Below are 24,655 nucleotides of genomic sequence, written 5' to 3'. Positions count from 1 at the left end.
GCACCAGCATTCACTGCTTTCTGTAGCAAGTGCTTGTGTGCCCTTCTGATCTGGAGAACGTGTGCTCTACCAGGGTCCAGGGTTTGCTCAGCTCCAACTGGAGACTTGTGAGCAGAGGGCCTGGTATATGGCGAAGGACACTGAACTTCACCTGCATTCTAGTATGTCTTCGCCTGCCTCCTATACCTTGGGAGGCTTCCCTGAGGGCAGATGCTGGGTCTGATTCTTCTTTCTGGCCCTCACACTGCCCAGCACAGGGTCTGGCAAAGCAGGACCTCAGATTCACTGCGGTGTGTGTAACTCACTTCTGTCCGTGGATGTCTTTTCTCAGCTAGCATGTATCTATCAGGCATTTTCTGTTGTGCCCGGACTGTGCTGGGTGCCTTGGTGGGAGGGGAGTTGAGGAAGCACCCTGTCCCAGCCGGGAGAGCAGACATTGCGTATGAGAGATTCCACAGCCCCATCGCTGGAGCTGCTTCCTGTTTATCAGTTGACTCATTTTACAAATGAGGAAACTGAGGCTCAGGCAGGGGAAGGTTTCATGTTGGGAGTTGTTAGCAGACTGACCCTGGAATTCTGATCTCTGGCACCCCAGGCTTGGACTTGCTATTCCAGGTGCTCTGTGGAAGCAGCAGGTTTGTGAAGTCTGCTGCATCACAGCTGGATGGGGTCGTCCTGAACGGTTAATGACATCATTTATGAACGAATCAGTGGATCACAAGCCAAAGAGTTGCTGCTTTAGTAGCAGAGGATGACCTCTACCCACAGAAGCATTTATTCACTTCTTGAAAGCTCATTTAAAATTTGCTTTTAGGGAGGTTTTTGAGAAGCTACTCTTTAGATGGATCCTAATAAGAAGTAGCATAGACTTTGCAAATGAACGGAGCTGGGTTCGGATTTCAGAGTCCCTCCCTGGCTGTGCAGAGTTGATTCAGGATATCACCTCCCAGAGTGTCAGTGTTCCTACCTGTAACATGGAGACGATCATCTTCCAGGTAAGTGGAGGAGTGGAAAACCCTGGTGTCAGGCCCTGGCCCCCAGCAGGGGCTCAGTCATGGGCTCCCCAGTTCTGTGGCGCACGGCCCATTGCATTCCTCTCGTACCAGTGCCCTCCAGCAACATCCTGCTGGGAGCTTGGAATCCGCCACAGTGGGAGTAGTTACATTGTGGAACTTAGCAAACACTACCAACCAGGAAGCTTTTTGTTTCCCAAGACATTTTCCAGACATCCCAGGGTGTCATCATTATTGCTGAGAACAATAACTTGTGAATTCCAGGCAGACCCCATGCACACAGTCAGGCTGTTCGTGCTGACACAGTTGCTCATCTCTATCTGAGCAGTCAGCTCAACAGAATGGTTGATCGGTGTCCTTGTGGGCGACCGGTCCTGTTCAGAGGCTGTCATCCTCCCTGGAAACTGTCTTATCGAGTTGTGGGGAAAAACCCAATTCAGTCAAAATTTCTGGATGCCAGCTGTTACGTACCCTCTGGAACAGGAGAACTTCCCTCTCCTCTCCGAGTAGAAGCCAGGTTAGCGACTCCAGGGCTCCCTGGGCTTTGTGTGAGCTGCTCTCGGTGCGGGTGCACGTGGGATGGAATGCCTGTCACAGGCGAGCTGGGCCCTTACCCAGGTCTGCCTCTTGGTGGGAGTCAGGGTCCTCTGCTCCCGAGCTCCGAGCTCCGAGCTCCGAGCTCCGGGGATGCTCATGACAGACACGACTGTAGGAACACCCCTGTCCCCCAACCCAGGGCCTGACCCAGCCTCACTAGGACGAGCTCCTGGAGGGGCCACGGGGACAGCAAGAAGACTCTGGCTCCAGGAAAGCCTCAGGAGTCAGATTCCCTGGAAGAAAGAATGGCCCGGTGAGGGCGCCCGGGCCTTTCCCAGGGGCTGAGCCGAAAGAGGAAGTGTGGTCAGGCCTTGGCACTCGCTGCTCTGGGGCGGGTGAGGGGCCTGTGGGCGAGGAACGCCTCTCGTCTGCTGTGCCTCAGCCACGGCACTCAAGACACTGCCGTCCCCTCAGCCGCTCACATCTGAACTTGCTTATGACCCAGGTAAGCATCTGGGCCTGTTGTGTGAGTGACCATTCAGGGTTGGCCTGGGGGTTGTGGCTGGAGCCTCCATACGACCACTGGGTGGGGTTGGAGAGACACTGGTCTTGAAGAACCCACTGTGCCAGTCACTGGCTGGGTGACCTCAGAATCACTGCGCCCCTGTGGGGCCTCCATTTCCTCCTGTGTGTGTGTGCGTTGGGGTGATGAAGAAGCCCATGTGTCAGGTTGAAATGACAACTGGGAGTGAGGTTGTTACCTCTCAGGATGCTGCTGGGAGTTTTGGTAGCTGAGGGCCCCGAGGGGTCCGTGCGGAGGGTCGGGTGGAGGCGCCCACTGTGCAAACTTTGGGCTGTGTCATGGAGCTGCTGGATGAAAACCTTGCACCACCACCAGCCTAGGTAACTTTGTCACTGTGCCTCTGGCACTCAGACATTTATCTGTAAGGCATCCTGCCTTCCAGAGGCCTTGGGATCGAGGTGTATTGGATTGGGGTCAGATCTCCATTTTGTTACCTGCTCTTGCCCTGTGGAAAATTACTGTGCAGGAGACCTGGGTTCAGCTCTGTTGCTTCCACTTCCACCTTCCCACGCATCACTCATCTGAAAGCACTCCCTTCCCTGCCCTTTGCACGTAGTGACCTCTGAGGGAGAATTGAAAATGGACATTGATGAGCCTGGAGATGACAAGGCCAAGGGGCTTCTTTTTCTTTTTATTTTTTAAGGATCTTCCCCTGCCCTACCTCTGAGAGTTAGAAAACTACAGAGAAATACAGAAACAGTGGTTCCAAATTCCACCACCTCACAACGGTGACAGGGAAGAGTTTGGATTTCACCTTCTAATCTTTTTTTCCTGGGTATAGGTATTTTGAAAAGTTTTATTTTGATGTAAACACATTCTAGAAATAGAAATACAAACATCACCACTGTGGTCAGGACCCAGGTTTCTGTGCCTCCTGCACCCAGCCACAACACCGGCATTGCCTGGGAACCACGGAGGGACAGGTTGTGAGTTTTCCTTCATATTCTTAGAACCAAATGCATAAGAAAAGTGAACAAAGAAACCATTTGGATGCAAGGAAACACTTCTGGATGGTAGAAATTTGGGGGTAAATGTACCCGGAAGCTTGAATGATCTGCCACTCTGGGGCGCTCTGCTAAGGGCAACCAGCATCTCAGAGATACTACAAAGGCGACCTGTTTGGGATCAGGGAGCAGAAGCTCTTTCAAGGTGTGACACCTAAGTTTCTGAAAGTGTGTTTACCTTATGCTTCACAGTAAGGCCAAATGATAGCGACAGAAAGAAGGGCCCTATTCTCCCACACCCAAAAATCAAAATCGTTTTTCCATGTTCGCTCCCCGTTGCCCCAGCCGCAGGCTCAGGGGCCCGCCCTTGCTGGTGTGGCTGCAGCACAGACACGGTTGTATTCCACTCCTTTCCTTTTCACCAGTTTCCCAACTGTCCCCTCATGATGTTTTCTTCCTGTTGCCCGATTGCCGCGTCCTGTCCCATCAGGTGACTCTTCTGTCATCTTCTCCTCCCGTGCCCCAGGGTGGGGCTGCTGGGCAGCTCCCTGCTCATCTGCACACTCAGGTTCGTCTTCACACACATGTGTGCACTTAGGTTTTACTTCCTCTGGATTATTTCTGAGGTTAGACTTCTAGAAATGATGTTATGGAATCACAGGACAGCAACTATTTTTTAAATGTATTACTATTTGCTTTCCAAAAAAATGTAAGGGAATGTGTATGGAGGATCCGTTTCACCACAGCTTTGCCGGGATGGGATTTTATCATTCCTTTTTCCCTTTTGCTAGCAAACAGAGTAGTTTCTAACTGAAGGCAGACCAATGTGCCAGGAGAACGACGAATGAGCACGGCTAAGCACACACGAACAGGGTTGGATCCTGTAAGGAAACAAATCCAACACGAAGATGGATCTGGGCGTGAGGGTGTGCCAGATGCACTGTCCACTGAAGGCCCCGGGTGCGGTCAGCACGGTGCTGCGTGGCCAGAGCGGCTCGTTCAGTTTGCCCTCGCCCCCTTAGTTCCCTGGGATCAGCCTTTCACAGAAGTGGGAGGGTAGACAGAGGGAGAAGAGAGGCTGCACCCCTTTTAATTACATTGCTCTGCCCTTTCCCAGGCACACTTGGCTTGTAAGTTGCCAGGAACTATCCACATGGCCATTTTGCTGTTGACCTCAGCCATGAGGTCTGGCAGGGATCCCCTCTCCCACCACCCACTCCCACCTTCCCTCCCCCCTCCCCCGCCCCCAGTGAGCCTGGGCAGTGACTGTCTGGGAACTAGAGGTGAATTCAGGAGAGAAATGCTTATACTGCCCTGCAAGTATTAACTGATATATTCAGTCTCCCAGGCCCTTGGGATCTAGGTTGAGACCAACTCAAACCCTCATCTTATGCTCTGCTGAAGTCCAAGCCCTCCCTGAGACTGCTGTGGGGTTCCCAGGGGGCCCCCTGTCCCATACCGCACTGACCAAAGGTAAAGTCAGCTCTCTTCTTGGTTCCCTACACCCAAAACAAAATGGCAGATACAATAGATTTCACTAAAGATTGGGCAGGGGGCCACGGGGAGAGCTTTGTAAGGCTGTAAGGCAGCAATTCAAACAACAGCCCTGTTCTTAAAATGCCATGGCCACTTCACCCCTGATCACCTGCCACCAGTTGCCCCTTCCACCTTCCTACCCCACAGCTGGCCCCCTGCCCTCCCCTCCTCTCACCTCTTCCCCTCTCCTTCTCCCCCAGAACTCCAGGTCCCCCACCCAGTACACAGAGGAATTCTATCTTCTCCAGTTCCTACCAGCCAACTTCAATCCCGGCCCAGCCAGCTAAGTACTTTAAAGGCAGCTCATTCTATTTTTTACTTCTATTTTTAAAATGAGGTATAAATAAAACACACAGGTTTTAAATACGCAGTTCAATACATTTGACAATTGTGTATGCTCTGTAACCATTGCCCAAAATAAGATGTAGAATATTTCCATCACCCCAGAAAGTCCCCTTGTGCCCCTTTCCAATCACACCCCTTCCTCCCCCATTGCAGCCGCTGTGCCAAGTTCTACCTCAATCACATCGTTGAGTCTGTTCTTGAACTTCCTATACAGAGAAGCACACAGGCTGTGCTCATTTACCTCTGGCTTCTTGCACTTAATGTTTCCAGGGTTCATCTACATTGTTTAGAAATCCATTGTATCAGAAATCCATTTTTTAAAATTTCTAGGTAGCATTTTTTAAAAGATTTATTTATTTATTTATTTATTTATTTTTAGAGAGAGGGGAAGGGAGGGAGAAAGAGAGGGAGAGAAACATCCATGTGTGGTTGCCTCTTGTGTGTCCTGGGGACCTGGCCTGCAACCCAGGATGTGCCCTGACTTGGAATCGAACAAGTGACTCTTTGGTTCCCAGTCCGGCGCTCAATCCACTGAGGCACACCAGCCAAGGTTCTAGGTAGCATTTTATTGTGTGAATATACCAGCCATTTTATCCATTCTCCTGTTGAATTCCATTCCGTTTTTATAGTTTCATATTCTTTGAGTAAGTACAACTTGCCCACATGGTTGATATTAAGAATAAAAATGTGAGCAGGACCGAGGGGAAAAAACTTCAGTGGGGAGTAGGTACAAAAACAGGGGAAAAAGATGACATTTTAATAATACATTTTACTTACCCCAATATATTTTAAATATTATCATTTCAATATGTAATCGACGTAAGTATTTAATAACAAGACTTTTTACATTCTTCTTTCCACACTATGTCTTTGAAATCTAGTGTGCATTTCACACTTACTTCTCAGTTCCAACTTGCCACCTCGCTTAGCAAGTGCTCAATAGAATAGCCTCTTGGGGCCAGTGGCTGCTGTCTTGGTCAGTGCAGGCCTCATCTAAGGAGATGAGTGTCCAAGGCCACTCCTCAGACACAGTCCTCAGAAGCAAGGAGCTGGATTAGAATTCAGATCTCCCCAGCTTCTTGCTGAGCTGTTTGCAAGTCTGCCTCCTTCTACAGACACTTTTTTGAGGCTTCTTGCAACTCCAACTTTCTGAAACTCGAAACCCTTCCCTACACACATTCTACCTCCACCTTTTAGGACTCATGGCTATTTCAGATCATTTATTCTTCATGAGGAAGACTCAGGTTTTTCAGCATGCAGGGCACAGCCAGCAGTGGGCTGTGGAATAAATCTGGGGGCTCACACTCAGTACTCTTGGTGAGATCGGCTGAAATAGTTGAGAAGATGTTGGCATGCCCCACATGTCATGAAGACATTTGAAGAAATTTGTTTCATCTGTGTGAATATATGAGTAGCTGTGACATGGTAAGCTGTATGTCTTGCTCTGAGGATCTTGTTTGAAAAAAAAAGCAAGTGCTAAATAAACCCACAGCCTCTCAGTCTCTGGAATTCCCGGCGATGGACAGTGAGTATGATTTCTGTCACCAACTCCCCAGAAGTGCCTTTTGGGGAAGTGAGACTTGGGGCTGGGATGGCTGCTGCTCTGAGCCACACTCCCACTCTTGCCCCACTCAGAGTTGCAACAGACTCATGGACAGTGGTGTCTGAGGTTCCCAAGGAATGGGGAGAGATAAGACAGAAGCTGGAACTCCCCGCTCTGGCGCCTGTGTGTCCTGTGCTTCTCAGTCAGCTGTTCGTTGCCAGCAGCAGGTGGCAGATGGAGGACAGGGAACCTGCCTCAGGTCATGTGTCCAGGTGAGGTGGCTTTGGAATTAGAATTTCAGACGTTGGATCCAAGCTGCCTACTACCCTGCATTGTTGTGAGGGAGGTCCAGCAGAGTCAGGGTAAGGGGCCAGGGCATTATTTGTGCCTATAGCCACAGACACAAATGGAGTGCCCACCGTGTTCCAGGTGATGCTCTAGGCTCTGGAAACAACATGAAAGAGAGGGTCAAAGCCCTTGCTCTCATGGAGTTTTCAGGCCACTGTGGGAGACAATGAACAAATATTGAGAGACAGCCATCCCAGTAAGAGCATGTGGGCTCAGTTGGAGGGGAAAAATGCCTTTCGTGTATTGATTGTAACATAATGGTGGAGAGGGTGTGTGTCTGCCTCCTACCCCTCCCCACCCAGCACCCTACTTTGGAGAGAATGGGAGCTTCTGGATGTAAGGGTAAAGGAGGGAGAAAGAAAGGGAGAGAAACATCAATGTGTGGTTGCTTCACAAGTGGCCCCCACTGGGGACCTGGCCTGCAACCCAGGCATGTGCCCTGACTGGGAATCAAACTGGCGCCCCTTTGGTTTGCAGCCCATACTCAGTCCACTGAGTCACACCAGCCAGTGCTCGGTTCCCTGTTAAACATTCACTCTTCCACCTGGGCCTGCAAGTGTACCTCCTCTGCTCCTCTGATCATCTGCTCTCATCTGTCCCTTTGTGTCATTCTTTCTCCTGGCATCTTCACAGTTTACTGAAGTCTCTTGTAAATACACAGCCTTTCCTCACCCTTAGTTTCCTCCCTTCTTGAAATTCAGCTTCTCTTGCCTCCTGGGTTTTGTTGCCGGTTGATCCCGGAGTGAATGAGATGCAGTCTGTCCTGAGGGCAGGAAGGTGGAGGACAAAGCGGGGACAGAGTAGGGGCACGGAGCTCCTGAGCAGGGAGCATCTGTGAAGTAGGGAGGGGATGACACACAGGAGGATGATGCTGGGACACCAGGGTCTTCCTGGGTCTCTTTGGTCCTTTAGGAACGCCATTACTGTCTTGTACTTGGTTATAACCATGTTCCAAGGACTTTGGATAAAATTCTAGATGCCCCTGCTCCTGCCAATGCCCTAAGGAAGAACCCGGAAATCCAATGAAGTCTTTCACATCCTAGTAAAAGTTAGTTTCTTTTCCCCAGCATCTGGCACACCAAGCAAATGAGGGGAAGTGGAGAGGGGAGGGAGCATGGAACTTTGCTCTGGAGAGAAGTGACTTGATAATGATGAAATTCCAGGCACTGTGTGACAAGCAGACAGGAAATGCATTTGGGTTCGAGGAGTCTTTTTTAATGCCTTTCACTCCACCCAGCAACTGCTGCTGCTGCTTCTGACTGTTGTGGGAAACAAGCCTCCAGCTTCCTCACCTGCCCCACCTGCCCCAGCTGATGCAGTGTTCTTCCCAAGCCTGAGAACCACCTGGAGTGCTTGTCATAAATGCTAATACCTAAGTCCCACACCATGCCTACAAATCAGGGCTGGGAGTGGAGTAGGGACGTAGGACTCTGGGGTCTGCATTTTAATACTTCTCCCACGGCCTGGCTTTGATGGTCACCAGCTAGGGCTCTAGAGTCAGAAAGATCTGGGTTTGGCTTTTGATTTTTCTGCTCGCTAGCTCTACAGCCTTGGACAAGTTATTGAGCTCTCATAAGCCTCTACTTTCTTTTTAAAATATATATATTTTATTGATTATGCTATTACAGTTGTCCCAATTTTTCCCCTTTGCCTCCCTCCTCCCAGTTTACCCCCATTCTCTCAAGCAATCTCCATTCCCCCCTTAGTTCTTGTCCATGGGTCATGCATTTAAGTTCTTTGGCTTCTACATTTTCTATACCATTCTTAACATTCCCCCATCTATTTTGTACTTACCAATTATGCTTCTTAATCCCTGTACCTTTTCCCCCATTCTCCTCCTTTCCCTACCCAGTTGATAGCCCTTCAAGTGATCTCCATATCTATGATTCTGTTTCTGTTCTTGTTTGCTTAGTTTTTCAGATTCAATTGTTGATAGCTGGGAATTTATTGCCACTTTAATGTTCATAGTTTTGATCTTCATCTTTTTCTTAAATAAGTCCCTTAACGTTTCATGTAATAATGACTTGGTGATGATAAACTCCTTTAGCTTTACCTTGCCTGGGAAGTACTTTATCTGCCCTTCCATTCTAAATGATAGCTTTGCTGGACAGAGTAATCTACGATGTAGGTCCTTGCTTTTCATCTCTTTGAATACTTCTTACCAGTCCCTTCTAGCCTGTAAAGTTTCTTTTGAGAAATCAGCTGACAATCTTATGGGAACTCCTTTGTAGGTAACTCTCTGCTTTTCTCTTGCTGCTCTTAAGATTCTCTCTGTAACCTTTGGCATTTTAATTATGATGTGTCTTGGTGTGGTCTTCTTTGGGTCCAACTTGTTTGGGACTCTCTGTGCTTCCTGGACTTACATGTCTATTTCCTTTAACAAATTAGGGAAGGTTTTTTCTTTATTTTTTTCAAATAAGTTTTCAATTTCTTGCTCTTTCTCTTCTCTTTCTGGCATCCTTATGATTTCATGAGGATGTTGGTATGTTTGGAGATGTCCCAGAGGCTTCTTAGACTATCCTCATTTTTTTAATTCGTTTTTGTTCTTGCTATTCTGATTGAATTTTTTTCTTCTTTATGTTCTAAATCATTGATTTGATTCTCAGTTTCATCCCCTCCACTGTTGGTTCCCTGTAGATTTTTCTTTATTCCCTTTAATATAACTTTTATTTCTGCCTGGGTCTTTTTTATGCCATTGAAGTCCCCAATGAGTCCCTAGAGCATCCTGATAACCAGTGTTTTGAACTCTGCATCTGATAGATTGCTTATCTCCATTTCATTTCATTGTATTTCTGGAGTTTTGTTCTGTTCTTTCAACTGGACCATATTTCTTTGTCTCCTAGTTTTGGCAGGCTCCCTGTGTTTGTTTCTATGTGTTAGGTAGAGCTGCATTGCTTCCCTGTCTTTGTAGCATGGCCCATCTGGATGAATGTGGCTTCTTAAAATCCTTGGTTGTTGGACTTCCATACAGCTTGATTATCTGATGGTTCTGGATGATATTTGTTTTGTAGTCCAGTTATAATTTTTTTCTGTAGTTGTGCAAGGATGTGTCCTACATTTCCATCTTGACTGGAAGTCTTAAGCCTCTGTTTTCTTATTTGTGAAATGGGATAATAATTATGATCTACCTTATAGAGCCTTTGTGAGGATTAAATGAAATGGTGCATGCAGAGTACTTAGAACTTGTGGTAAGTTAGCCTATGATGCATGTTACTTTTGTAAAGTGCATTTTCATATTGAGGTTCTTATTATATGAGACAAGTCACAGCTTAAAGCTGAGGTCTTGCCAATATTGGAAGTTCTTGACTGAGGGTTCTGCTTTCAGTTCTGTAATGACAAGAAGCTTCTGTCAGCCTGGTGTCAGCCTGGCAAAGTAAAGAGAGCATGGATTTTGGTAGTGGACAGGGCTGAGCTGCCATCTTAGGTCAGCCAGTCAGTGGCTGTGTTGCCTTTAGCAAATTGCTTAATCTCTCTAAGTTCTATTTCATCATCTGTAAAACAAGAGTAATCATAGCCCCCATTATGTAACAAGGTTATAATAAAGATTTAGTGATAACATGTATGTTAATGGTTCTCAACCTTGGCCTCTTATTATAATCCATTGGAGAACTTTATTAAAACAAATAATATCTCAGTGGCCAGGCCCCAGCCCAGAATAATGTAATCGGAGTCTCTGATGAACTGCAGACAGCAGCATAGTCTCAAGTTCCACAGGTGATTCCAAGGTTCAGGTAGGGTCAGGAACTTAGGATATCCTTCAGGATTGTGGCCCAACGAACCTTACTCTAATAGCTAAAGTGTGTTCCCATAGTTCCTCCTATTCCTCCTCTTTCCATTCATGGTGTCCACCAAATGCTCTCCAGTCTACAGAAACCGAGGTGAAGCCTTGCAGCTCCCTGACTCCTCCTGACAGCTTGGATCCCCACAGCTGTACATGGGGACTCAGTCCCTAAGCCTCCACTCCCACCCTGTGCTCTGGCACCTGCTGACCTAGGGTTCAGAGTTGGACCAGCTCCGCCTCACACTGGATCCTACCCTCTTTGGCCTGTGCTGGCCAGTGGGCCCCACTCTGGTTCATGGGGCCCTGAACCAACTCTAAGTCTGAGTCTTGCCTGAAGAACCTTCCTGTGTCAGAGGCATGCAACACTGCTGGCTCTGCAGGTGGAGGACAAGGTCAGGGGCCAAGGAACAGGAGTGACCTCTGAAAGCTGAAAGGGACAAGGAAGTGGCTTCTCTGGCTGAGCCTCCAGCAGAGCACAGAGCCCTACCACACTTGCCACACTTTGATTTTAGCCCAGTGACATTGTGTTGACTTTTGACCTCCAGAGCTGTAAGATAATACATTTGTGCTTTAAGGAGCTGTGTTTGTCGAAAATTGTGAGAGCAGCGACAGAACCTGCAACCCAGGCGTGTGTCCTGACTGGGAACCAAAATCTGTGACCTATCGGTTATGGGATAATGCTCCAACCAACTGAGCCATACCAGCCAGGGCAGTTGCGCTTTTTTGAAAACTTCAATCTTTGACTCAAAACTCTCTCCCCTTTGCCTCAGTGCAGGGAGTGGTTAGGGGGTGGGGCTGCCTCAGCTCCCTCAGCACCCCTCCCCTGCACCTTCTTCTCTGGTATTGGATAGAGGAGGAAAAACCAGGACAAACACTTCTCCACAGAAGTCTCCCATCAGTGGGCCATTCATGCTGAGCTAGATTGCAGTGTTGAGTAAAGGACTCTGGCCCTTGGCCCTCGAGAGTTTTCTTGTGGACCTTTGAGAGACCCAGCTGCATCACTGAGCTGACTACCAGCATCCTCTCAGGCAAACACTTCCTTGCCCCACGTTCTAGTAGCTCTCAGCGATCCTGCACCCCACAGTTGTACCTACTGCAGGCCTGCCGACACGGGTGGGATTCAGCTCGCACCGCTTTCCAGGGTGTGGACTTGACCATGTAGCCACTGCATGCTGCCCACTGACCGGACTCCCCACTGTCACTCCCCAGAGTGCCTCTCACCTCTCTGGTGGCACCCTGGCCATTGAACTGTCCTGGTGAAGGACATGCTACTGGGAATCGGATGTGATTCTCTTTGGGCCCCTTCTCTCTCTCAGTTGCACTCTCCCAAAAAGACAAGCTCTGCTTGGTTCTGTTGAAAGGTATCTCAGCGGTCCATGGGGGGGAGGGCTATTTCTCTGGCCTTAGAATGGGGGGATCTTGAGATGCTTATTGTCAACTGTGGTCCCTGATCATTCATTCATCCTTGGCTCCTCATGCCACATGCCAGGACCACAGTGAAGCGCCTTTTGCACTTGATCTTAGCCAAAAGGCTGAGAAGGGATGAGATGCTCCTTTTGAAGTAAGGTGTCCTGCATCCTGTTTGGCTTTTCATTGATGACTTGGGAGCATCATGACTAATATCAACAGAGGAAGGCTCTGTAACATGGGAAGTAGCTGCCCTCCTTCTCACCTGGCTGACCTTGGGCAAGTCATTTGACCTCAGTTTCAGCTTGGCTGTGGTTGAAAGAAGTGTGGTGGTGCGGATGAGCTGAGGGGAGAGATGAGAAAGCCCTTGTGGACTGCTTGGGCACTGAACATACTCGAAACATCTGATGGAAAATCAGATTCACTCAATCTCTATAAGAACACAACTACAAAATACTTATCACTCCGCATCGTTCTGAAAAGTGACTCATAGTTTCACTTTCTGACATAATTTCTTTGAATTTGAAATCTGAGCTATGGTTTTTCATGGAAGTTAGACTATATATGGTTGGTTGACTCTTTTTCAATTTTATCAAACTAAATGTAAATAGTTTAAAAATATCAAGTAATCCAGAAGGTTTACGGCGGAAAGTTACAGCAGCCTCCCACTTCCCTCCTTCCACCCAGTCATGCTCCTTGGATGCACTGGCTTTTAACCCTCGTGTCCCAGTATTTGCTTCCATTGCTCTAAAGGAGGTGTTCATATTGCTTTGTGGAGAAGTCCGTCAAGAGTAAGACAAAAAGACAAAGAGATAAAAAGTAGGAGAGAAACATTAGATAAAGAGACACACATTTGAATGAGAAAAAAAAGAGAAATGATGGGAAGAAATTCTATTTATTGACCTATCTGGTTCACCAGCACTAAGAAGGTAAAAGTTCAAAAATAATTTTTTAAACTAGGAATTAAAAGGACATTTTTAAAATGTCAGATTCCAATTTAGGTTTACTGAACATAGCCCTCTGCTATGTGGTGGCACTTAAGTCCAGTGCCCTTTGACCTCATGGGTCCCTGCAAAACCCACTTTCATAACCCCCATTGAAAGCCAAGCTTCTCATCTCCATGGCTTCCTTTTCCCTTTGTTCTTCTTCCTCCCATTACTTTTTTGTGTGCATCCTAAAAGGGTGACCTACAACAAAACCTCTGCCTACCACCTGCCTGGGCGATGAGATACCCCTCATCTCTGGTCGTTGGCACTTTGCTCTCTTTAAATAAATCCTCAGCACATTTTCCAACATGAGTAAATAACAAAAACAATGTTGAGCAAAAAAGACAGCTACAGAATGGTGAGCACAGAACAGTGCTGGTTATACATGGTGGGTTCTGCCCCATACAACTTTATTAATAGACAAAGCATTATATTTGATTAAGCCAAACCTTCACTAAGGAAACAGAATTTGGAACTGAAAATCCAAATTGTAAAATGATTACTTAATAAATAAAGACACTGTCAGTAATGTACACTTTTAAACAGTCAGGTTAGGAGGTCTTTGTAGTAATGCTGGCCTTAGCTGACTTTGCCCCTGTTCCTCTGCCACCTGCCTGGGCTCCTGTCGACATTGTTGATATTACTCAAAAGCATGAATCAGAAAGGGCACTGCATCAACACGCATGGGCTAAATGATGACACAAGAAGCTGATTCTCACATAACCAGGATATTCCAGGATCTCTCCCAGGCCTCAAGGACCATTTTTACTTTAATATCCAAGGGTATTCACAGAGTACCCATTCCGTGAGTGAGGGGAACCCAGACCCTCCCCAGGTCCCTCTGAATTCCTGAAGCCTGCCCCCCAATGTCACTTGGAGCCTGGCAGCTGATATCTTCTCTCTGCTTGTCCCTATGACACCCCTGGCTTGGACAACTACTGCACACATGTCATTTTTCTACAGGTTCTCTTCACAAAAGCTGTTGTTGTGCCATTTAATGGAAGATTTGATGGGAACAGAAGATGACAACAGTTTAAGGGTGAATGTTGGACATAACTGTCCTACAAAGGCACTGGTCACTTTGCACCGCGGAATCTTTCTAATGATGCCCCGACTTTGTGCTATCTTCTTTGTTTTTATCCCCCCCCCAACTCTATTTATATGTAATTGACCTATTACACTGTGACAAATCACACTGTTGGTTTGATACAGTTCTGTATTGTAAAATGGCTACCAACATTGCATTAGCTAACGCCCCCATCACATCACATAATTACAATTTCTTTTTTGTGGGGAGAACATCTAACACTCTCTTCTGGACCTTGCCCTCTGCTACTACTCTCTTCCCAGGCTTTCCTGCTCTCTAGTCAGCCCACCCTCAGCCCCCAAATTCCTGTTACTTTCTCATGCAGACTAACTCAGTGTGCTTTGCATCTTCACCTTCCCCCTTCTGACCATGCTTCACTCAAAAACACCCATCAAGGTATTTTTCTAGCCCTCATCTCAAAAGAACCTCTCAAAATTCTGTCTCTGCATTATGAATTAAGCCTATATTGCCTGTTTGATATAAAAGCAACTGCAGTCAGTTTCGCTTTAATGGCATTTCTCCTCCTACTGCATGTTTGACAATATAAGAAAGAGCAGTGATTACCTCTGTCATTTCTAGAGTACCTAGTCCCTTCATAGCTTACCCTCACGAATCCCCTGTGAAGTCATAGGTGGTGTCACTCCCATATTGCCGACAAGACACCGAGGCTCAGAGTAGGTTAAGTGGTTTGCCTGCCGCTTCCCGGCTGCTGACTGGCAGGATTTGACAGTGAACCAGTGCCCGCCTGATCCCTGAGCAGATGTATCCTCACACGACACGGAAGGTAACCGTCCCTGCCACCCCAGGATGCCTTTCACTCATGCCTCATTCCTCTCTCTCCATTGTCCTCAGGAATCCACTGCAATGGATTGGTGGAAAGACCATTTCTGGATCATCTTAGCTGTGGCCATCATCACAGTCTCTTTGGTCGTGGGCCTCATCATGTGCTGTGTCTATAGGTGGCTGTTCAGACGAGGTAATAGCCATCTCACCTAGGCGGGTGGAGGGCTGGTTATCAGTGCATTAGGGCTCCTTTAGAGCAAGAAGATTAGTTCTGGGCCTGTATGGGCTGAACTTTGGACTAAGCATCATGCTTTCTGGGTTTCAGTTCGAGCCCTGCCACTAACTTGTATCCTGAGCCTCGGTTTCCCCATCCACATAGTGAAGGGAGGGAGGTTAACTGAAGTCCAAGAGCTGTTGCAGCCCAAAGGGCTTGGGTGAAAGCAGAGTCTCTTCCAAGGCGCACTGTGCTCCAGTGCTTTTTCTCTTTATTGTGGCTGCTGATCACAGCATCCTATGTCTGAGACTTGGAATAGAGCACGAGTCTGTGTAATGTCAAAAGCTGTCTTAGTTCCAAACCCATCAAGTTGTATACATTAAATGTGTACAGCTTTTTATATGCTGGTCATACCTCAATAAGTAGCTTTTAAAAATGTCCTGAAGCATGAAGAATAGACTCAATCTACGATCAACCTGTTTGTCCACCATGCTCACCTCCTCTAAGATCATACTCTGAATTCTGGTATTACCCACCTTGGCCAGAGCTTCTTGGCAACCTCAGACATAAATAAGCAGCTATCTGGAGATTAATGCTAGCTTTAGATTATCTACAAGAGGGTTCTCCATTTTGATATTCCTCTCCAGAGGTATGCAATCTGTGTTTCAGTAGTGTGTTTTCTTGAGATCTTATCACTTTACGTAATGACCTAGACCTGGAGTACCCCTGGGAATGCTAAATACATGGAGAGGTACAGCCATGTCCCCTGGGCCTCCCTGGGAGCCACCCCACCATGATCAAGTCACTGCCACATCTGGACACAGCCTCAGAATCTGGCTAAGCCAGTGCTAGAGTGTCAGGGTTGCACAAGAATGAAATCTTACTATCATTCTTCTCAATCTCTTTTTAGAGATAAGAAAATTAAGATGCAGCAGGAGGTAAAGCCATGGTTGGGATCTTGTAGGGGTTGGTGGCAGAGTTGGGAGCAGAACCCAGGTCCATGGAGCTCCCTGTTTAATATTATTTCCTCTCTACCCCTTAATGGTAATCAGTTTTTAAATACAAAGTGTGTATTTTGGTCCCTATCCATTTGCCTTCTTAAAATGTCCCATTCTAAGACAAAATCATAACCCTGAACAAAAACATCACCTATTCTTGTATCTTGACCCACTCTTATTAACAAGCTATTTATAACTAATAAGTTATATGCCCAGGACATCATAATTTACAAACCGCTTTTCCCATTCTTTACTTTATCTCCTCCCAAGAACACTTTTGCTTATTCATCTGACCAATCTTTCTGAGAACCAACTATGTGCCCTGCGTCTACTCGCAATGAGGAGATAAACATGGCCCGCGTGCTCCTGCCTTCATGGGGTCAGCAAAAGGCCCAGGCAGCCTGGGTTAAATTCCAGCTCTGCCGATGTTTTGCTCAGTGTCCCTAAATCTGCTTCTTCTTGGTGGTTCTTCCAAAAGTCCTGAACCCACGTGGTTTCTGAGGATTTTTAAACTCTAAAATCACAAGTTTTGTTAATTCTTCCTAAGTCAATATGTTTATTTGTTTCCTTAGGCAAGACATTGGAAATTGCTAAGCCCTTGAAACAGAAACAAAAAGATGAAGAAATGATGTATGAGTAAGTAGGGGAAATCCTTCTGCTTTTTAATTTTGAGAACCGCTGGTTCACTTCCACTCTTGGGCTTCCGCTGCTGTGCGAGAGTGTTACACGCCCGCTTTCCCTTGGCAGCCAGTGAGATGCCATGCCTGTCAACTCTCCCCACTTCAAGGGGAGAGGTCTCAGGGCTGTGGGGGTGCGGGGCGCCATCTGCCTCTGTCTGCTCTCCAAGTGTCCCTCACGTCTCTCCAAGTGTCCCTCACGTCCACTACTTTGGTAGAGGTCGCAGGTCGGGCCCTGTGCTCTGGGTGCACCACTCGGAGTGAGCCTGGCCCTGCTTTTCTTCAAATGGGTTAAAAGTATAGTCCTCTAAAAGCTATTATGCTGAACAAAGATAATGCATCTGCTTTACTTTTGTGTTTTGTGATTGTTAGGTCGGAGTTGCTCAAGAAACCAGGCAGACACAGCGAGCTAAGAACAGGGTTTATTAGTGGGGAATAAGAGGGAAAGTGGAGCCAAGCAAGGGAGATCAGGACTCATTTGCTTGTTCTTAGGTCAGAGTTTTTAAACACAAACCCCTCCCCACCCCCCCCCGCGAAGGGTATCAGAGTTTGATTGGCTAGAGCTGGTTGCTGGGTGCAGGCTTGAGTTAAAGCTGCATCCTGTTATGCTGGATAGGCTGACCCCAGACCCTAATCTTCAACTGTTTTTCCTGGGGAGGGTCTCAGGCAGCTTCCCACAGTGCCATTTTCTAGCCTGGTGATTTTCCATTCTTCCTAGGCCTGCCTAAGTCTGTCAGTGATATCTTCGGGGCTTTATGAGTGCTGTCTGTGTTGGGGGTTCCCAAGCCCACCCTCAGGCTAGACGATTCTAGGAGGACTCACAGGACCCAGAAACATTGTTATGTTTATGGTTATGGGCCATTACAGTGCAAGGATCCAGACAAAGACCAGCAAAGGAAAAAGACCTATAGGGTGGAGTCCAGGAGAAGCCAGGGGCAAGCTTCCGGGAGCCCTCTCCCAGTGAAATCACACAGACTGCACTTGCTCCTTGCAGCATGAGCTCTGACAGCCTGTGCCCATCCGAGAAGCTCACCTGCACCTTGATTGCTAGGGATTTCACTGGGGATCAGTCACAGAGGCAGGGAGCGCCCGCATGACTACTTTAGCTACTCAGCGTCCAGCCCCTCCAGAAGTCAAAGAGATACAGCATGACCTGTGGCCCTAGGCAAACACAAGCAGGCATTCGCCATCAGTCACATAGTTAGCATAAACTATCTGGCTGGCCCAAGGCCCTGAGTACACAAAGTCACTCTTATCAAGCAGCATATTCCAGGAGTTTAGAGGTTATCTCCCAGGAAATAACTTACATCGGAATGTACACACCATCTGAAACAAAATCTATACTTTTCTAAAATGAATTTTGTCAGGGCTCAAGGGATCCAGCAAATAATAGGCCTCTTCCCCACTAGTTCTGATCCAATGAGGAGTATGACAAACGTGCCATGCAGTTAGGTGACCAGAATATCTCCTTTATTGAGAACAAAACCGGCATTGCAGAATGTGGCACCTCTCCGTGGGCAAGTGCGTTTCCTAATCAAAACCAGGCGAGCTTTCCTGTGCAGTGCACAGGCAGCTCTGGAGAACCTCAGGTCTCCGCTGCAGGGCAGCCCTTTCTCTGAGTGGCAAAGACCAGAGCAGAATATATGCTTCCTGCATTCAGGCCTGCTTTGGAGGAGAAAGGGGGAGGAGCTGGACTTGCCCAAATTTAAGAGTCAGATAAATTTCCCTCCTCTCCTAGGAAGAGCCACAGGCAGGTGGAGAAAAAGGTCACTGATAGAGCTCTTGCCACATGTCCCGTCCTCCACTCATGCCCACAACCTAAAAATGCTTATGCTTTCCCAGGGGGATTAACCACATAAGTAAGACCACAACTCAGAAGAATCTAGTACCAGTTTGAAAATCAGAGTACACAGATGGGAATGGGGGTCTAGGTAAGGAGGCTTGCTTGGAGTCTATCTTTTTTTGAAACTTCTTAGCAAAAAAAAAAATGAATACAGAAAAGTGTACACAGTAAGAGTACCAATCAGCGAATTTCCACAAACTAAATAGACCCAGGTAGCTGGCACCCAGATTGAAAACCAAAATTATCAGCACCTCAACATCTCATATTCCCTTTCAGTCATTCCACCCCAAGGGCTTTCTTGTTTTTGTGCTTTTTGTAAATGGAGCTATACAGTATGTATTATTTGGTGTTCTTGCTCAGCACTTTTGTGAGATTCATTGTGCGTGGTTATAAATTGTGCACTCTCACTGCTATGGAGTATTGTACTACAGGGAACTCATCCATTCCACTGCTGATGAGCATTTGAGTAGTGTCCAGTTTCAGGATGTTATTATTAGTGCTGCTACAACCATTCTAGGACACGTCTTTTGGCAAGCATACGCAAGCATTTTGGTAGGGTGTATATCTAGTAGTGGAATTGCTGTCACATGGTGTGTGTACAATTAGCTTTGGGAGGACATTAGTGTTGCAAGTCAAAATACAGCTGGTGCTTACCTCCCCATCTTCACCAGCCCAGGTGAGCACAGGAGTGGGGGCAGTGCTCCATGCTCTTAGTTACAGCACCTCAACTCCCTTCCCTCAAGTCCAGATGCTCTCAGCTAGTGGAAGTGGTTTCTTTAGAGTACCAGTTACAAATGGGGTGCGATCCCTAGAAAGGGAAGGTAATGCTTCCAGGTCATAGTGACCAAGTCTTGACTATTCGACCCTAGCCACTTTCTTCGATGCTTTCCTTTAAATCCACTGATGGAGCATGGTCAAAAGCAAACACCAACTCCTCTTTCTTTCTCTCCAGGAATGTTCTCAATCAATCATCAGTTCAATTACCCCCTCTACCACCCAGGGATTTTCTTTCTCAACAAGATGCCTGTAAGTATATTTTGCTGATAACAGTCTCATTCAGAAGAGGATAACAAATTTATCGAGGTGTCTTAGTTGGATCAGGCTGCCCATAACAAAATATTACAGACAGGATAGCTTGCACAACAGAAATTTATTTTCTTACAGTTCTGGAGGCTAGAAATCCAAGATCACTGTGTCAGCTGATTTGGTTTCTGGTGAGGACTGTCTTCCTGACTTGAAGATGGCTGCCTTCTTGCTGTGTGCTCACACGGTGGGGAGTGTTCTCTGGTGTCTCTTTTTATAAGGGCACTAATCCTAGTGGGCCAGAGCTGTAGCCTTATGATCTTATTTAACATCAATTACTTTCTTAGAGGCTCCATCTCTAAATACAGCCACACTGGCGGTTAGGGCTCCAACATTTTGTGGACACAAACATTCAGTCTATAACACAAGGATTTGTAGATGGCAGCAATCTGATTACATCAGTTTAAAAGGATTAGAATAAGTATCAGTGCTTCCATTGTTCAGTTTATAAATTCATATTCAAATTCTGGCTTGAGATATGAGTACAAAGGAACTTTGGGTTGTCACTGGGCCTCTCACACTTGTTATTTTTTATTTTTTATTATTTCTCTTTTATTAATTCTAGAGACAGAGGAAGGGAGGGAGAAAGAGAGGGAAAGAAACCTCAGTGTGAGAGAGAAATATTGATTGGTTGCCTCCTGCATGTGCCCTGACTGGGGACCAAACCCGGCAACCCAGGCATGTGCCCTGACCAGGAATTGAACCTGTGACTCGTTGGTTTGCAGGACAACGCCCAGCCAACTGAGCCACACTGGCCAGGGCAAGGGCCTCTCACATTTGTATCTGCCTGGTTCCCTTGACTAGAATGTTGTTTCTTAAGCTCTTCACACAGCTGGCTCTACCTCTTCCTCCAAGTGTTGACTCACATGTCACCACCCCAAAGAGCCCTTCCCTAACCACTCTATCTAGAGCAATCTCACTAGTTTTCTTTAGGAAACTTACAGGAATGACCAGAATTGTCTTATCTAGTTATTGTTCATTTATTTATCAACCTCTTCCACGAGAATATAAACTCTAGGAAATAGGAACCTTTCTTGTCTTGTTTACCACTGCTTACCCACCACTAAGAATAGTGCCTGGAGTTTAGCAGATAATTAATGAAAATGTTTTGACTGAGTGGATAAGTAGTGATATTAGCTAACATTATTGAGCACGTACCGTGTGTTGGGCCCTGTGCCCGACACTTTACATTATCTCATTTAATCTTCTCAACAACTCTATGAAGCAAGTACATTATTATTACCCTCCAACAGGTGCAGACACTTAGGTACAGAGAAGTTAAGTGACTTACCCATGGTCACACAGCGAGTGACTGCTGGAGCCTGGACATGAACTCAGATCTGTCTAACTGCTTAGCTCTGCAGCTAAGCTAAAATGGAATGGTGGCCGTTGTTTGGGTTCTCTTAGGAAAAGGTGAGATTGTGGTATAGGCAGTTCCCATGCCCATGAAAAGTGGAGCTGAGCTGTTTTGTCACCCTTCCCCTAGCCACTTTAGTCCTTTTGCTATGTACCCACACTCCACTAATTCTACCACTTGAAAGTACCACTGTCCCCTTCTTCCTGAGAAGAGAGATTCATACATAAGTAATTAGCGATAGTTCTGGAAAACAGTGTAAGTCATTGTGAGGCATGTGTCAAAATGGAAATATGGTTTGTGTCACTTCCTTATGAGAATTAGGATCTTTAGATACAACACTACTCACTTGGCTACTAGCTCTGTTCTGTTTCTGGTCGAAGTTTCTGTTTCATGGCTCCTACTGCAGTGCGGTCTTAGGCAGAGGGACATGGTAGTCAAAGTGGCTGACCAATATGTGCCATTTACTCACTGGGGTGATCCTGAGATTGTGTCATGTCTGTGCTTTAGTTTGCTTTGTAAAATGAGGATCTGGTCCACCAAGAAAAAGATCACCAAAATCCATGAAAGCCATGCTAAACCACATGGTCAAAAATATATACATGCATGAGAGCTTTGCGTCTAAAAATCTTTTTGTATATTCTAGCCCCACAGGAAACCGCAAGTGCACCACCAGCAACATACTCATTGGTAAATAAAGTTAGAAATAAGGAGACCGTTTCCATCCCGAGCTATATCGAGCCTGAATGTGACTATGATGACGTGGAAATCCCTGCGGATATGGAAAACCATCATTTTAAAACAACCATTTCTTCTTTTTGGCAAGCTGAAGAGGGTTCACATGGCTTATTTTAAAACCATCAAGAATGCTTGAACTTCCATGTGTCCAGTCCCGAAAGCAGTGGTATCGTTATGGGGCTGTATAACATAAGCACTTCTGAATCATACATGAAGATGTAGTGATCAAATGATGTCAGCCAGAGAAAGATGCAATTTCTCAGCCCTGAAGACTGAGAGGAGTCAGGCCTTGAGCTTTTGTTGAGCGAGTTTCCACGGGAAGGACTGCTGAGCTTCACAGCTCCCACCCAGAGAGAGTACCCTGTTCTCGGCACCCTTCCCTCTTTCCTTCTCTTCTTTGTTTTAAGAGATCTTAAAGCTTGGGGTTTGATTGTGCAGAGGCCTCTAGGCTCCCATCTCCAGCACCATGGCTAGGAGCACAAGGTCTTGTCCCCACCAGCCCCCCCCCCACCTCCTGCATAGTATCTTCAGGTGGCAGTAGCAGCTGAGCGCTCTTGTGTGCAAATCACCCCGTCAGCCTTGTGAGTTCTTCAAGGGTGGGGAGTGCTTTCTGTTCCTGTGAACCCTTTCCACCTACACACACCTCAAACCCCAGTGCCTCTCTATGATGTTGGTCAGGCTGACCATAGTGTTCAAGTTCCCACACAGTTTTTTTTTTTCTGTGCTTCCCAGTTGCACCAAAACAATCAACGGAAGACAGATGTTACACGTAGAAGTGTCATTTTGCAATATGTGTATTGGGCTACAGGAAAAGTAGGTTCTCCTAGGAAAAATCATGGGAAACAGGAAAGAAAGGGGTGATTAAATGGCAGATTCAAGATGAGAGTTAGGGGCTTAAGGCCTTCCTGCATAATTTTCATTACTGCTTCCTCCCTATATAAAGCTGAGCCCCTTCTCTCCAGATCACTGTCCCTGAGAGTCTGGGAGGCAGAATCTCCAGTATGAGGTTCTGTAGCTGATGAGATGCCAGGGGAGTGGGCTGCTGTCCTGCTAAATGAGTACTCTAGTGTAGTCACTGAGCCTTAAGTCAGCTTTGTAGGCTCCTGAACCTCATCAGTTCTTTTGAGTTGATCCACTAGAGCTCCAGGACTTGACACTTTCTAACCAGACTCACAAGATGCTGATTTCTCAGCCATCCCTTTAAAGGCAGCTGATGAGCAGGGAGAGAACATGAGCTGTGAAAAGGCCTGGGAATGATTGCAGGGCTGAGCTCCTCTTCAAGAGATGTCAAGCTTCCTCCTTCCACCAATTCTGGACCAGTGGGGATAAATCTTTCTCCCAGGTTGTCTCTTTCTAGACTCCATAGAGACCTCCAGCTTCCTGTTAATACCTCCTTATTGTAGGCCAGTGGTTCCCTCACTATGGCCTTATAGAATTCTGGCATTCAACATATCAAAGAGAGGACCCTTTTCCAAAATTGTAGAAAATAAGTTAACAGATATAAGTGTTTTACATGCATGCTTTCCCCTTGTAAATTTCCTGTAAGCTATCCACATCTGCACAAAAGTTAAAAGCAAATGCCTCTCAGCATCAGCATGCTGTAACTACCTGTCTACCCGTCCCTCTCCTCCACTGGACTGAGAGCAACGTAGGGACAGAGACTGTATCTCTCTTTGCCCCCCGGTTCTCTCTCTTCCCATTCAATGCCCAGGCACTTTGTAGACAGTCAACAAAAATATTGACTAAATGATCAGTTGAATGAGTGAATAAATTCCTCTGGGACCTCACTACTCCTTGTACTTGGCCTTATGAAAACATTCCTCCCTCTGCATTATAATTGCCTGGCTACATTTCCATTCTCCTTTTTTAGTCTGGGGCTCGTATGGGGTGGAACTCACCTGGCTCACTGCTATATTCCAAGTATCCAGGACAAAGCCTGGCACATGGTAGGTACTTAATATTTATTGGATGTTGAATACTAATGGAAATTCTATCAATCAGTTGGACAAAAAAACAAGCATGCATTATTTGGACACCTGTAATAAAGCCCCATTTTTGCCAATAATGTTGTTACAAGTTTGGATGATAGAATTAAATATATCAAGATTTCACAGGACCTTCTGTGTATCCTAACCCCATAGGAAACCCCAAGTCAGCTACCAGCTACATACTCATAAAGTTAGAAATAAGAAGATATTTTCTATCCAAAGCTCTATGGAACCTAAAGATGATTATGATGGCATTGAAATCATTGCAAATATTGACAACTGTCATTTTAAAACAACTCCTGGTCTACTACCCTAACTGCTTTTGAGAACTGAAGGTTCACTCATACAATAAAACCATAGATTATAGATTTATTTTAGAAAGTTAACAACCTCATCTTTGTGACACAAATAAGATTGTTGTCAGAGAACCAGCAGCAAGTTTTAAAAATCATGTGTATCAACCCTAACTGGTGTGGCTCAGTAGATTGAGCATCAGCCTGCAAACCAAAGGGTTGCTGATTTGATTCTCAGTCAAGGCACAGGCCTGGGTTGTGGGCCAGGTCCCCAGTGGAGAGCACGCGAGAGGCAACCACACATTGATGTTTCTGTCCCTCTCTTTCTCCCTCCCTTCCCCTCTCTAAAAATAAATAAATAAAATCTTTTTAAAAAATGGTGTGTATGCTTTAGGCTGCAAGGAACAGACTGTCTAACTAAAAGTAACTGAAACAATGAGGAGCTTATGACCTCACAAAACACGAAGTCTAGAGGTAAGCATTCCAAATTCAACCACTCAGGAGTCAGCTGACCTTTCTTTGATTCTCTCAGCTTTGCCCTCCTGGTGGCAAGATAGCTGCCATAGCTCCAATC

General features: G+C 46.4%; 1 protein-coding gene across 4 annotated transcripts; it reads left to right on the top strand.

Moving 5' to 3' along the window:
• The first annotated feature begins 717 nt into the window (after nt 1-717).
• On the top strand, nt 718-24,165 carry LOC114515250 (SLP adaptor and CSK interacting membrane protein). Of its 4 annotated transcripts, XM_036033199.1 has the most exons (6): nt 1,748-2,055; nt 4,814-4,900; nt 14,963-15,086; nt 16,678-16,741; nt 19,578-19,651; nt 21,709-24,165. In XM_036033199.1, exons 3-6 carry the CDS (start codon nt 14,975-14,977, stop codon nt 21,915-21,917), a joined length of 459 nt encoding a protein of 152 aa, XP_035889092.1. In that variant the 5' UTR covers nt 1,748-2,055; nt 4,814-4,900; nt 14,963-14,974; the 3' UTR covers nt 21,918-24,165. The 4 variants fall into 4 exon arrangements, with proteins under 4 accessions (XP_035889090.1, XP_035889092.1, XP_035889091.1 ...); XM_036033197.1 differs by lacking the exons at nt 1,748-2,055; nt 4,814-4,900 and adding an exon at nt 718-995; XM_036033198.1 differs by lacking the exon at nt 4,814-4,900 and having other exon boundaries at nt 1,750-2,055.
• Nucleotides 24,166-24,655: the final 490 nt, after the last annotated feature.

Source organism: Phyllostomus discolor, chromosome 8 (assembly GCF_004126475.2).
Source record: "Phyllostomus discolor isolate MPI-MPIP mPhyDis1 chromosome 8, mPhyDis1.pri.v3, whole genome shotgun sequence".
Taxonomy (NCBI): domain Eukaryota; kingdom Metazoa; phylum Chordata; class Mammalia; order Chiroptera; family Phyllostomidae; genus Phyllostomus; species Phyllostomus discolor.
This window is presented reverse-complemented; position numbering and strand designations above follow the sequence as displayed.